General features: G+C 47.8%; 1 protein-coding gene across 1 annotated transcript in view; it reads right to left on the minus strand.

Annotated features, from left to right (window-relative positions):
• Nucleotides 1-2,047: 2,047 nt before the first annotated feature.
• Nucleotides 2,048-15,462, minus strand: part of ABHD17C (abhydrolase domain containing 17C, depalmitoylase) — a 47,740-nt gene continuing 34,325 nt past the window's right edge. The window contains exons 2-3 of the mRNA XM_077874244.1: nt 7,575-7,754; nt 2,048-3,502 (exon numbers count right to left, since the gene is read on the minus strand). Coding sequence (XP_077730370.1) covers nt 3,283-3,502; nt 7,575-7,754 — 400 coding nt within the window. The 3' untranslated portion in view covers nt 2,048-3,282. The remainder of the gene's footprint in view (nt 3,503-7,574; nt 7,755-15,462) is intronic.

Genomic DNA, 15,462 nt, shown 5'->3' on the forward strand with positions numbered 1-15,462 from the left:
TGCCTGTCTTTGTTGAATATTCAACATTTTTTACTGATTTATAGAAATAAGATTGATTTTTGTCTATTGATTTTATGCCCAGCAACCCAGAGAAGTTCTTATTACACCTAACAATTTGTAGATACTTTTAGGTGTCTACACAATCATAACCTGAGAGTAATAGTTTTATTTGCTATTTCTTTTTTTACATATTTATTAAGGTATAATCTGCATAAAATCCACCCCTTTTAGGTTCACATTTAATGGTTTTTGCTAAGTTTAATGAGTTGTGTAAACACAATAGTCTGGCTCTAGAACGTACACATCTCTTTTTTCCCATATCTTATACCTTTTTCCTTTTCCTCCTTTCCTCCCTCCCTTCTTTCCTTTTCTCTTTTCTTCCTTTCCCCTCTCTCTGTCTCTGTTTCTCTCTGCCTTTCTCTCTGTAACCCTACTGCACTTGCTAGGGTTTTTGTGTAACTCTGACCAGAAGTGAGTGTAGTGTGTATGACTAATACCCTGTCTAAAGTGAAATGATGCTTCCATAATTTCACTACTCGGCATAATTCCTTGGTTTTGGGAGATAACCTCTGTGTATGTTCCCTTCTATTCCTAGCATGGTCAGAGTTTTGTTTGGTTTTTGATCACAAATGGGAAGTTGAATTCCATCAAATATTTTGGCTGTCTATTGAGATGATCATATGATTTTTCCCATAAGAGGGGCCACTTTCCAGTTAGTCTTCCCACCATGGAGGATGCTCTAGGTTTTGTTTGCTGACCCCCTGAGCTCTACAGACTGGAAAACCAATGCTCAGGTGAACCTGGTCCAGCAATTCCACCCAAGACAAAACTGGTGTCAATGCTGCTCTTCCCTCCTTGTTCTCACTTTAGCTGGCCAGTGGCCCACAGAGTACTTCCTTACCAGTTCATGCACCTGTTTAAGAAGATTTTTCCATTTTATTCAGTAATGCTAGTCTTCCCACTCCCCCCATTGGGAAAGTTGGTCCACACCCCAAGTCTACCTCACAGCAGAATACAGAAGTGACCAGAGCTTTTAGGCTCATTGCTAAGTGACTTTTGTGTCTGTCACTGTTGTGAATGAACGGGGCCTCTCTTGGGATTCCCACGATAACCACACAAGCCATCCTTAGAGGAAGGCTGTCCCCATGTTGAACTGTGGCAAAACTCCCACCCCACTCCCCACCCCTGTTTTTGGGAAAGGAGTCAGGAGTCTGAACACACAAGCTACTTTAAATGGACATAACCAGGCCATATCAAGGCTCCCCATCCCAGGTACCAACTTAAGACCAGAAGTCCCAAGGCCCCCCGATACAGGTACTGACCCAAGACTGGACAAGCCCACCCTGTGTGGGAACACAGTCATACGAGCCTGGGCACACCCCGTCCCTTCCCACCCTCTCTTCCGCCACCACTTCCTCTTTTGGCACGCTCACAGGGCTGCTCCCAAAGTCGAAAAGAAACCTCTCTCACTCATTCTTTTTTTTTTTTTTTTTTTTTTTTTTTTTTAATTTTTATTTATTTATGATAGTCACAGAGAGAGAGAGAGAGAGAGGCAGAGACACAGGCAGAGGGAGAAGCAGGCTCCATGCACCGGGAGCCCGACGTGGGATTCGATCCCGGGTCTCCAGGATCGCGCCCTGGGCCAAAGGCAAGCGCCAAACCGCTGCGCCACCCAGGGATCCCTCTCTCACTCATTCTTTTTCTGGGCAGTGGTCAGAGGGTAGAACTGACTATGGAACACATTTGACTCGGGTGCTCCCAAAGAGTAGGCACTGCCCTCCCTCCCAGCCAGGCCACACTGATACCACCTTAGGCACACGTTTTGTACCAGGAACCACCGTGCACCCTCCTGGGGTCCCTTCTGCACTTGACCACTGCATGTTTTACACCCGGGCTTTTTCCAAACATAACTTGGGGGACCCACCCTGAGAGAGGGAGAAAAGTATATAAGCCCCAAGGGTTTCTTCTCAAACCAGCAGGAAGTGTTTTCTTATTTGCTACTTTCTCTGCCAGAGAGATGGAGGAAAAGACCACAGGAGGCCACACATTCTGATCCATGCATCCTTTATTCCATGACCAACCGCTGTGCTGCATCCAAGCCACAGTACACAAACTGGCAATCAACCACAATCCAGCTGTACAACAATCTGAGGCTTACAGTACATTTAAGGCTTTTAAATTTGAAAAGAAAAATTAAAATCAAACCAGAGAACCCCCAAACCCAAACCCCCAACCAAGACGAGCAGTGTAGCAATGGTTAGGCATCTCACAATTCGGATGCTTACTCGGTGCAAGTCCAGTGTCAAAACCCAAATAACTCCTAAACTAAAAAGATTAGTTTAGTGAAGTTTTAATTACATAAATTCTTCAAAGCATAAACTTGTAATTTTTTTTGTCTTGGAAATGTTATAAAATTTTGTAATAGCAAAACATAGGAGTAAAAACATATTAACAAAATGTATCCAATCATTTACATTACAAACGAGGGATCTGCAGTTCATTGTTGTAGCCTGACAAAAAAAAAAAGTACCCATTAAGAATCTATGCACAATGTGATTGCAAATATGTACAGTACTTTAAAAAAAGCCTACAGGGAGGACTTTGCAGAAAGAAAGTCGGCTAGGCTCTTTGTTAGACCAACCAGACAATCAAAATATTAAAACTCTGTGGACTAGTAATAAATTTACACTTAAAAAAACCCCAGTTTCCTCTTGTTTAAGAATATTCCAGTTATATTTACATGCTTCCAGTTGATGAAGCTGTTAACGATAGTTCCAGCAAGTTACCCTTCGTTGATTTGTGTGGGGGAAAAGATCAGAATGGGAAGAAAACTTAACAAAGGAATTATCACCAGCCTAGTTTTCCAGTTACATGATCACGGCTTCACAAATGGATTGAATCCATGAATCCAGTGGCTGAAAAGGAGCTGCATGTCACGGACGATGGAGACAGGGCTGAGTCCTGTGTGAGTGGGTCATCACCGATGGGTACAGCAGGGCAACAGGTGGGAGCATCATCTACACAGCACGGGACAACCGACTGCTCCCCGCATCCAGCTCTCAGGCAAGGATGCTGGGTATCACTGCTGTTTGGTTTCACGTGCTGTGAGAATTGGAACAACCTCGAGGTACGGAAGCCTGGGACGTTCTCAGCTCTCTGATCAGGACACTAAGAGGTGGGCGCTTCCTCCTGGTGGTCGTGCCGTGACAGCTTTCCAGTTCGAGCCTGTGCAAAACGGACGACTCGTGTATTCACAGTCAATGAGGTAAAATCAAGGTGTCTTCAGGAGTTGGGCAGTTCGTGCGATATGAACTGTTTTAATCTTTCTAGGTATTGTGCGTAAAGCTCTATGTCATTGTGCCCGGCCCCTTCAACCCAGAGGGGTTCCACGGCCCGGGGACAGCGCTCGTACATGGCCAGGCCGTGGGAGAAATCGATAACCTCGTCCTCGGTACCGTGAATGACCAGCACAGGTGAGGTGACCTTCGAGATCTTGTCAATGCTGCAAAACAGAACAGGGGCGGGGGTAAGAGGGCTCTGTTAGTGGCAGCCACCAGTAGCAGATGGCACACCTGACATGCCTGAACCTGCATCCACAGATAAGGAAGGTAATGCCAGGGGGATTCCCCTCATTTTACTAGTGATTCTTCTTCTTCTTCTTTTTTTTTTTTTTAAGATTTTTACTTATTTATTCATGAGAGACGCAGAGAGGCAGAGACACAGGCAGAGGGAGAAGCAGGCTCCCTCTGGGGAGCCCGATGTGGAACTCGATCCCAGGACCCAGGTATCATGCCCTGAGCTGAAGGCAGACACTCAACCACTGAGCCACCCAGGCACCCCTCTAGTGACTCTTTTTTTTTAAGGATAAACTTTTCATGTTGGGAATAATTCTGGCTTTGCAGAAAAGGTGTAGAGATCACAGAGCTCCTGTACACCCTCGGCCCGTCTCCCATAAGGCCAACACCACATGTTGCTCAGATTTTGTTAGTTTCCCCACTGATGCCTTTTTTTCTGTTCCAGCATCCAGTAGAAAATACCACACTGCATCTGGCCATGGTGTGTTCGTTCAAGTGTTTTATTAAAAACAGAACTCCTAAAGGCCACCGGACCAACAATCCAGTAACTAATACATCTGATATATTCATATTTTCAAGAGGATTTTTCTAAAAACATAAACAGGCCAGACATCTAACACGTCTGACTGCGTGTCTCTTCTGAAAGCAGAACACCTAATCCATGGCTGCCTGGGTGTTCAGTCTTCTTGGCGGGATAACTTGAGAACCCACTAATACGATCCTCACAAACCTCATTTCATAAATGCTAATGCCTCATTTTTTTGGGTAGAAACTGTACAACTTAGCTTGAAAACATAATGCAGTGCCTAGCTTGGAGTCTGAATGATCTCGGATTGTTTATAAGAATGGAATCTACCCTCAAAGGATGAATATTTGAGGATCTTCAAAAGAATGTGCTGCAGGCTCTGAAAACATTTCCCAAAGAGGAATTCAAGACTTAAGCCTTGTTGGCAGGGTGTGCAGGCGACTTCTCCCACGGAGGGGACCGCCACTTCACCTACGGACACAGCAGGAGAGGGGGGCCTGGCCAGCCATCCTCTGAACACAGGCCGCCACCCGGGACTTCTCTTTCTGCCTTCGCTCCCTGCCACAGCCACAAAGAATACGAACTGCAGCTATCTGGAGGGATCCTGCTGCTCAAAGGAACCACGGACACTCATTAAACATTTTTGACAGCCAGGTGCTCTGCCCTTTATGTGCCAAAAACCTCTCTGAATTTCCAAGGAGACACCAGGAGATAGGAAAAAGCCGACCTCTGGGTAACCAGGAGGGCCTGAAGCCTGGGGAGGTACTAACACCATGGGCATGAACTCGTGCAGGTGACCGAGCTCTCGCATCAAGGGCACATCCCAGAGACCTGTACATGACTGTCATAGAATCTTTGTCACAACTCACATTGCCCCCGCCACTTTGGGGCATCCCAGGGAGACAGCAAAACCTCACTAGCCACAGGATTTGCCAGGATGTGAGGCTCAGGGGGCAGCACGCCATTTCCCAGATGAGGAATCCTTTAGAAACCCGTTCTTCTCCTGTTTAATTTTAACAAGACCTCTTCTTTGGAGAATGTGGGAGACCAATTATATTCAATTAAAAAGCTATTTCCTGATAGAACGGCCTGGGGCTGTGTTCCCTGGTGCACAATTTAGGAGAATCTCTACAGCCAGAGGGCACATCTCTAGCTAAATGCCCCCACCTGTCTGATTCTAAACAGAAAAGGAGGCAAAGGAAAATAAGCTGCAAACCAAACAATGATCAGGGCTCCTTTTTCATTTTTTGTCATTTTTTAAAGAGATTTTATTTATTTATTAATGAGAGACACAGAAAGAGAGAGAGAGAGAGAGAGGGACAGAGACACAGGCAGAGGGAGAAGCAGGCTCCATGCAGGGAGCCTGACGTGGGACTCAATCCGGCATCTCCAGGTTCACGCCCTGGGCTGAAGGCGGCGCTAAACTGCTGAGCCACCAGGGCTGCCCATTTTTTGTAATGTTAAAAGGAAACAGGGAACGCCTTCCTTCAAAGAGAGGAACACAGACAATTCTGAGGCAGCAAGGGGCTCCATTAGAGAATGTCTGCTGGGTTCAAGCACCCAGGAATGTCAGCGTAACTTTCTGTGGTCTGAAAAGTGGTCGTGTTGATATCCCAGGCACCAGGCAGGAGGATGGCCTTCAGGGCACTGTCCACACACCTGCCTTAATTCAGCAAACTGCTTACCTCTATCAGCTTCTGTGTCCTAACCTGTGAATTGGGCACTTTGCACCTTGACCAAATGTGGGGTAAGAAGCAGGGGGCACCATGTAGCGCTGTGCCTGGCGGATCACGCAAACCCAGGAAAGATCAGTTGCTGGCTTCCCATTAATTAATAAGCTGCGATTAGTTGCCATGGCTGTATTTTAAGGTATATGCTAATTTAAGAGTCAGGAAACAATCTATTCATTTTGTTGCCACGGTAACTCCTAGCATCGCTTCCCACAAACACGCAAAACATCTCCCTTTCCACAAACTGGCCTCTCATTACCAATTCAGCACAAATAAGACGGCATCAGAGCCACACATTCGGCCTACTTAGCATGCCCAGCCACGCCAGCACCAGTGTGCAGCCAGGTCAGCTCGCTCATGAGGCCGTATGCCGCAGAACGCTGCTCCACACCATGGAACCGAGGTTCACCCAAGGTGTTCACAGAAGGCTTCTTTTTGTCAGAGGAGGACAGGCTGTGCGACAGATGTTTATGTAACCAAGTGACATCCTTTTCCCTCCAGCAAGAACAGAATGACAGCCAGGAGTGGGTCAATCAAAATCCTGAAACCGGGCTTTATTTCTGCTGAGGCTTTTCTTACCAAATAGCAACACAAGCCGGCCAATCCTGCTTTAACAATCCCAGACTGCTCTAGCAATGCGTGATGGGAAAAGTTCAGGGGCAGATAGTTTTCATGGAAAACATATTCCTCAACTCAGATTAAAAACAAAAAAAAAAAAGGGGGATCCCTGGGTGGCACAGTGGTTTGGCGCCTGCCTTTGGCCCAGGGTGCAATCCTGGAGACCTGGGATCGAATCCCACATCAGGCTACCGGTGCATGGAGCCTGCTTCTCCCTCTGCCTGTGTCTCTGCCTGTCTCTCTCTCTCTCTCTCTCTCTCTCTGTGACTATCATAAAAAAAAAAAAAAAAAAAACCCAAGTAAAATTTTCAAACAGAGGTATTCAAGAAACCATTGGTTCCCTGCGTTTGCATTTAGAGTATGGTTATAACACATCTCCCTTCCATCAGTGGATGAGAAAACAGCAGGGACAGCCAGCAGCAGCTCTGCTGCCTCCAGTAGTCGGCTGGAGAGGACCCAGCTGTGGGCTCCCGTCCATGTGCTCCCACAGGCGAGGAGGCCAGTCCTTCTGGTAAGAGTGGGGGAGGAGGCTGAAACAATGGCTCCCAGGGGGTCTGTCCACTGATACAAGGATGGTGGCCTGTTACCAAAGTATGAAGGTTCCCAGCCTGCAAGCAGCTCTCTTCGCCCTTTCCCTCACCTGTGCTGTCTCACTGAAAGAGGAAGAGATTCTAAAATTGAGGATGCTTGCAATTTTTGTGTGCGTGTGGAGACCACTAATTGCCTCATCATACATTTTGCATTTAGCTCTTTGCAATTCCACAATCTGTGCCCATCTATGTGAATGAGTGAATATTGAACGGTAAGGTTTCTTTTTTTTTTAGGATACATGGGCACTTTCGTTTTCATCTTGCACTTACAGCTGAGTCAATTAATCCTGGGTGTCAATAGGAGCAAGATCCTTACACATCATCTGGGAGATTTCTACAAATAAGTCAGGCCCAGAGGGTAAAGTCTCTGGCTGCTGGATGTGTCCCAGCCACCACCACAACCCCAAGGTGCCCAGCACAGGGTCTGACATGTGACTGTGTTTGGCAAATAATTATTAGTGGCCCACAGTTGATGGTGGCATCTGAACTCAGGTCACTGGACACCCTGGAGCCTGTTGTACAAGCGTGAGCTTACCTGGGGAAAGCATCAAAGCAGTATGTTTTCCTGGTATCTGGGAACGCCACGCGCAAGCCTGACATCAGAGGCGAGTGGAGGATGACCGCAGCACACTCGTACCTGGAGGCCAGGTCTACTGTGGGGACGGTCCCGATGCTCTGGCCATACAGGATGATGTTCTCAGGACTTACGCCATACCTGGAGAAGTCAGAGGGTGCACACCGTTAGCTAACAGAGGGAGACAAAGCCCTAATAGCTTAAACTCACAAAACTCCCGCAGCTACTGGTTTAAAATGCCATCATCTAACTTGTACCCTTCAGCTTAAAAGAAATATGAACTTCACAAAAACAAATGTTAGGGGCCTGTCTCAGGACTAGGTGACCGGGGGGTTCTGTCTTCCACAACATTTTTTGAAAATAATGAACATGACATTTTGCGGGGTAGGAATTAGTGAAATAATAGTGTGCATAAATAGTGAATAGTGAAATAAAAGCATTATTAATCTCATTTCGTATTTTCAGAGTCCTCTCATTTCTTATTCTCCCCTTTTAGGGTTTCTCTGATAATCACAAATTTCACTATTTCTGAAATAAAAGCAAAAGCACATGTGGCAAATTATACTATTTTTATTAAGAGCCCTTCATGTGAGGTTTTAATAAGATATGAAAGGTATTAACATTTATCAGGAAAAGGTGCTGAGAGGTGGTTAATTTGAAGACAAATGTATTTGCTTCACCCTCTCCTTGGGGCTAAACTCTTTCGAGCTTTTCCATCAGCCAGCGTTCTCCCAGTTGGCTCTCTCTGGGTGTTTGGTCGGCGACACTGCCCGGTCCCCGTGGCCTGCCGCGCGCACATGAGCTCCTGCCAGCACCACGCAAGCAGAATGACAAGTGCGGCCTGTAGGTCGCAGCTTTAAAGAGAAGGGTGTGCTCTCCCCGTCCTGTGGGCAGGAAGCGGACGGACCTCACGGTGAGGCCCTGGTCCACACAGAAGAATTCAGCAAAAGCTAGGACGTCAGACAAGGTCAAGGGCGAGCAAGGACACGGGAGCGGGGCTTCATCACGCTGATGTGGGCATAGAGACCAGAACGAGCACTCGGGCAAAGAAACTCATAGTACCTGGTAAAGCTGAAGCCCGAGATCCGACAATTTCACTCTTTAGCATAAACACCTACTGTAGCAGCTCACAGGGCAATATGAAGGGCTTCCTGCCAACAGCCTCCAGGGAAAAGCAGGATCAAGCCGCTGAGGGGATGGCGGGATTTCAGCCCAGCTTCCTCAAGCTCCACAGGAAAATGGGGTTCTTAAGGAGGAATTCAGGGAGGGAATGGCTATTTCTGGTGGGTACGCACTGGGCGTGTTTTGGACAGCTGGCCTCTGAGCTGTACCAGGAGGGGCAGGCGGGACGTGAACACGTGGGGGATGTAAAGGATGCTGTGTGTGAGCAGCACCTGGAGCACACAGTGCAGCGTGGGAAAGTATGAAGCAGGTGCAACGTCCCCTGTGCAGCTCAGGAGGGCCACGGAGCTGAGACGGAGCTGGGCAGGCCAGCAGGGGCACCTCCGGGAGCAGCCTGATTGTGCTACAGGTTAGAGCTTGTCCTGGAGAAAATGTGGGACATGGGAGGCGTCCAAAGGGCAAGTTGACGGGAACAAAGTTAGTGCTCTGAGAAGAGTCATCTTCCAGTGGCATGGGGGATGGAGGACAGAAGCTGCCAAAAGGGCAGGGAGATAGTCAAAGGCCTATTAAGAATCATACAGTGGGGCGCCTGCGTGGTTCAGTTGGTTAAGCCTCTGCCTTCAGCTCAGGTCATGATCCCAGAGTCCTGGGATGGAGCCCCACATCAGACTCCCTGCTCACGGGGAGTCTGCTTCTCCCTCTCCTGCTCCCTCTGCTCTTTTGCTCTTTTGCTCTTTCTCTCTCAAACAAATAAAATCTTAAAAAAAAAATCATAGAAGAGAGAACAGAAGAGTATGATACATTTTTTAAAAACCAAAGAAATTAAAGATGTTCTATTCTCCTGCAGACACAAGTAGAAAAACACGTGCTTAGAACCTGGATCCACTCTCTTTCTAAAGCGAAGTGTCTGTGCAGCTCCACCCCTAGGACCTAGCATCACTCTGTGCACCTGTGCCTTTGGAAGAGTATCTCAGGGTGAAGGTCTCAGGGGTTCTTGCCGGGGGCAAGAGCAGCTAGAAGGGCAGGTTATTATAAAATGATCAGCAAAGGGATTTTGATGGAGAGGTTCAAGCAAGAAGCTGGTGGCCACAGCACCCTGGACCCCAAATCCCTAAGTCCCAGAGCCTTTCCATGAGCCCCAATGATGAGGGACCCCAGAGCAGAGCACCCGTAGTGTTTCAGCAAACCGCCTCACAGGAAAATGCTCTCTATACAGAGGGGAAGCCATGCCAGGGTCCCTCTGGCACAGCCGCCTTGAGGTCCTTCTATCGTGGACAGGGAGGCCTGGTCTAGTAGGAGGTTTTAACCCCGGGCTCAGGCTCCCTCTACAATTTTCATCAGATTGCTAAAGTTGGGGTAGCCCCAGTGGCGCAGCGGTTTGGCGCCTGCCTTTGGCCCAGGGCGTGATCCTGGAGACCCTGGATCGAGTCCCACGTCGGGCTCCCGGTGCATGGAGCCTGCTTCTCCCTCTGCCTGTGGCTCTGCCTCTCTCTCTCTCTCTCTCTCTCTCTGTGTATGTGTCTCTCTATGAATAAATAAATAAAATCTTAAAAAAAAAAAAAGATTGCTAAAGTTGTCTTTGGTCCCCAAAGCACAAGGGCCATTGGCTACTTCACAGGATGGGGAGGTGGGGGTGGTCAGGAAACACCCAAAGAGAAAGAAACCCCACATTTGGAGCCGAGGTCCTTCCTTTGCTTTGGGTTACAAACAAATGAATCACAAATCAAGGAAAAAGAGGAGAAAAACATAAGGCGAAGGCTGAGAATTAGAGACCATAAATACTGAAGATGTAAAACACAGTACGAGCCCTCCAGGTCCGCACGGCCCCCTCGAGCCTGACTGACCCTCCTCGACCCAATCTGAAGGCTGGTGAGGACGACACAGGAGAGCCGACTGCGGTGACGAGCCAGTGCTCCCTCAGCTCTCCATCATCACAGTTAAACCTACGCAGTCAGGATCCCATCTTCCATACCAGACTCCCTGGACTTTGGGGCCACATGGAATAAACATAGGAGCAAAGGGCCCAGATGTGCGGGATGTGGCCTGCGGGTGGCACAGCGTTCCCTCCCGAGGGTCCCGAATCCATCCATCCCCACACACTGCATCTCCTCTGAATGCAGTCCAGAGGCTGGAGCTGCTCCGCCAGAGGCTCGGCTCCTAGCTTCCCCTTCACCTGCACCCAACACCCGGTCCCAAGCTCTGCAGATCCACCTTTCACATGCAGACTCACATCCCTGCTCACACGCAGCACTCTGAACTCAAAGCTTTCACCCGAAAATGTCACCAGGTAAAACACAAAAGCACTGGCCACCAGAGGGGAAAGACACCTGCCACATCACACCAAGGGTTCCTATCTAGAACACACAGAAAATTACTACAAAGTGAGAAAAAGTGGCATTTTACAGAATGGGCATTTTATAAAAGAAGAAATCTAAAATGGCAGGGAGGGAAGGTGGGAGGGATAGTCAGCTTCAATAGTAAAAATGAAAATGTGAATGAAAACCATCACGTGATCCGAACATAGATTTAAAGGTGGACAGTGCCAAGTGCAGACGTGAGCCACAGACACTTTCCTCCTCAGTTGACAGGGCAGGAAGTGGACATAACCACTTTGGAAATGTTTGGTGACAGTGGAGGATATGTATGAACATGCACCTGGTGACCTGGTGACGTGATTCCCTAGCACATAGGCCACAACAAGAGGCACTCACACACGCCAAGAAACACATGCAAGACCATGTGCGGGCATGTGTCTACACGGCTGGAGACGAGCGTCAGCAGCCAGGTGGAAACAGAGAGGCCCTGGTGCCGCCAGGCCAGAGGGCACGCCACAATTCAGGTGCACACTGGCAAGGCAAAGGGCAGGACACAATAGAACATACCCTCTGTGGCACCATCTGCAGAAATGCCAACCCACCCAGATTGAGCTTTCTTGTTGGGGGATATTTAATTGGGTTGTAAGCCCAGAAGGCAAAGCGGGGAAGTGAGGCCTTACAAGTGAGGACGGCGGTTAAAGATGCAGGTAAGGGTGGTTAAGGATGGGGAAGAGAAGCACACCATCTAAGGGGTTGGAGGAGGGGGTAGGAGGGAGCTTGTGGAATGCCGCGTATAGGCCACATCTGAGGCCAGAAGCTGGACATTTCACCATCCTCGAAGCTCGACATTTACATTTTAGGGACATTTCAATCTGGCTGATCTATTTTATGGCCAAAAAACATATTTTAAAAGTTCACCAGATAGGGACCCCTGGGTGGCTCAGTGGTTGAGCATCTGCCTTTGGCTCAAGGTGTGATCCCAAGGTCCTGGGTTCGAGTCCTACATCAGGTCCCCACAGGGAGTCTGCTTCTCTCTGTGTGTCTCTGCCTGTCTCTGTGTCTTTCATGAATAAATAAATAAAATCTTTATATATATAAAAAAAAAAGCTAGAATGTCCCATGTTTCACATGGGCTCTGCAAGTAGATTCTGTTTTCTGGCTCTGTTTTCCCCTCTGTCTTATTTAATCTGAGAGTTAAACGAGGCTTTAGGGTCTGGTCCTACAGTCCTACCCTTTTTACTCAGTATCAATCAATGTGCAGTCTGAGGAATCCACAAGTCCACTGGAATTTCTAATTATGGAAAATTCAGTAATGGAATTGACTTTTTTAATTCCCAAGAAATTCAGATACTTCTCAGTTTGGAACCATGGGTATAGAAGCATGGGTATAAAGATTATTGAACTTGTACCTTTTTTCCACCAAAAACAAAACCTCTGATGGTACCATGAGAAGGACGCACCTCACTGTCCTCATGTCCCAAGAGTAGCATGGGAACAGAGGCCCCTTACATGTGCCACCAAAAATCTTTGATACCTCCAAGGAAGTACTTGCCTTCCCACCTGACCCTTCCCCAGCTCCTCATTTGTTGTCAGTCTAGTAAAGACAGGAAAAAGCAGTGGGAAAGTCCCAAACATAATACTAACAAACATGAACATTGGATTAGCACTCTACAGTTTGCAAAGCCCTTCTGGCGATGAGCAGAAGCTTACCAACCCTTTGCAGAAAGACCTGACAATATTGCTTCCAGTATTCATTGTTTTAAACAAGTCAGTACCTAATAATTAAAAGAAATTAGAAATTAGAAATTAGAAATAAAGGACGCCCGGCTGGCTCCGTCGGTAGAGTGTGCGACTCTTGATTTTGGGGTTGAGTTCAAGCTGCACGTAGAATGTAGAGATTACTTTAAAAAAAAAAAAAAAAAAAAGACGGACGCTGGATGGCTCAGCGGTTGAGTACCTGTCCCTGCTCAGGGCGTGATCCAGGGTCCTGGGATCAAGTCCCACATCAGGCTCCCTGCCTGGAGCCTGCTTCTCCCTCTGCCTATGTCTCTGCCTTTCTCTCTCTGTGTCTTTCATGAATAAATAAAACCTTAAAAAAAAAAAAAAAAGGAAATGAAAATTCTCACTACCTGAAGGTAAGCATCATTCCCATTGTAGTAGAATTGATTTCAAGTCCCTTTTCCATTTATAGATTTTGTTCTAGGGGACGTAATTGTGACCTGTTTTTGTAGAGCACTTTTTAGTGAGCCTGGTAGCATGAGTTCTTCCCGCGCTGTCTTTATGAGACATAATTTTAATGGCTGCATGTTTCCTTATGAGTTTTTAGCACAACATGTACTGTGAGTTATAACAGTTTTTGTGAGGGCTGCCTCCGTATCTTAACTATCTAGTGAACTTTTATTTTTTTTAAGATTTTATTTATTCATGAGAGACCCAGAGAGAGGCAGAGACACAGGCAGAGGGAGAGGCAGGCTCCCTGCAGGGAACCCGATGCAGGACTCGATCCCAGGACCCCGGGATCACAACCTGAGCTGAAGGCAGATGCTCAGCCACTGAGACACCAAGGTGCCCCAGATCAAAAACAAGACGGTTTTGTGGAAGGGAGAAACAAACAGGAGAAACGTCCATGCGGGATTTTGGCACAATGTTAAAAGTACAGTTTTTTAGCAGGTACCACCTCTGCAGGCCAGGGCCAGGAGGACCAGCACAGCAGCCCACCCTTTCTCCTACGTGTCCAGTCCCCAATCCAGGCTTTCACGAATTTATCGTCTTCTGTCCTCAAAACCTTCTCAATGGCTTGTTCATGAGGTGGAATTCTAAAAACCATATTCCCCTCTGTTGCCAGTCTAGTATCCGAAGTCAGGATGCAGACAGAGACAAATACGTAATGAAAACTAGTGTATCGTTAAGTTATAAATTCAGCTAAAGATCTAAACCAGGTTCTGATGGTGACCTATGAATGTGGCGATTATGTAATTAATCCACAGATTCTCTGCCTTTTTTTTTTCAGATTTGTTGCTATACCTGGAAAATGTTAACTATTTTTTTTTTCTTAATGTGTTAAAAAAAAAAAAGTTTCTGAGCACCTCCTCTGGACTAGGCATGGAATGCTAGGGGATAGAAAGATGGATATAAAATGATTAGTGGTCTCAAGGCACGTACAGCCCACGGGAGAGTCAGGAAGCCACAGAGAAGGATGTAAGATGAGTGATTAGGGCACAGGAGGTCATAGGAGAAGCGGCAAGAAATTCCAGATCAGGCCAGGTCACAGCCATGTGAGCAGAGGGCCTCTCTGCTTTTGGACAACTATGTGTCTATCTGCAAGTCATAACAACACACATTTTTATCAGACTTGCCCTGGACGTCCTCATAGAATCTGTGGTCCTGACTTAAATACATAAGTAGGTATTTTCTGTACACTCGTCTCAAGGCAAAGGTGAGAGTAGATGCACTTGTGTTAAAGCAAAGCCTCATGCTGGGGCCATCATCCCTCACTGGGTGATTTAAGGACCACCTCTGGGGGCCCACGGCAGGTCCTGACCCTGACTGACCCCGGCAAGTGGATGTACCCAACAGCCCACACTTACACGTATATACAAAGACTGCAATGAGGCCAGGAGACCCCGACACTCATGATCAGAACCCCTAAGGCTGTCCAGGAACCATCAAGAGGCCACCACATCTCAAACAGGAGCACCACACACAACTAAGCTCTCCGTCTCTGACCGTTCTCTCCTAATTCTGTTTTCCCATTGCCCCACAAAATCCCTCCTTGGCCCTCAAAGTTCTCCCAGGGCCAGAATTCTGACTCCATGTGTCTCCATCCCCACCACAGCCCACCTTTCCTCGGTCCCCAGGCTCACAACCCCAGAATCCTCTCACCTCTTGACCATCCTACTTTTATCAATCCCCAGCCCCTGCTTGGGTACGGACAGGTAAGGGGAAGACAGGTGCAGTCTTCTCTTCCCACCCCCTGCACCAAGGCTCCATCCCGACGGATACATTTTCTTCTCACTACGAATTCAAGATAAGCTCAGGAGGGAAGACACCAGCAAGGCCAACCCACGCAGCATTGCCCACGATTTGGGGACAGTAGAAAGCCCGCAGTGGAGACCGTGCAGGAGCAAGTAGCACGGCCGGGCCAGGCGGCAGGTCCTAGCAGGTGGGGAGAGGAGGGCAGACTCGGGACCAGGGTCTGGGCGGGCAGCGGCCTCGGGAGTCTGCGTGTGTGGGCTGGGTAGGACAAGGAAACCAAATATATATATATATTTTTTAGGAAACCAAATAAACAGAAACAAGCCCGGGCACAGACGGGCGGCGGCCATGGCTGGCAGACAGGGCGGGGGCGCCACGAGTGGGTGAGGACCCACGAAGTCTCTGCAGGGCAGGTGTACAGAGGCATCGGCTCCTTG

This window comes from Canis aureus, chromosome 2 (assembly GCF_053574225.1).
Source record: "Canis aureus isolate CA01 chromosome 2, VMU_Caureus_v.1.0, whole genome shotgun sequence".
Classification (NCBI taxonomy): Eukaryota; Metazoa; Chordata; class Mammalia; order Carnivora; family Canidae; genus Canis; species Canis aureus.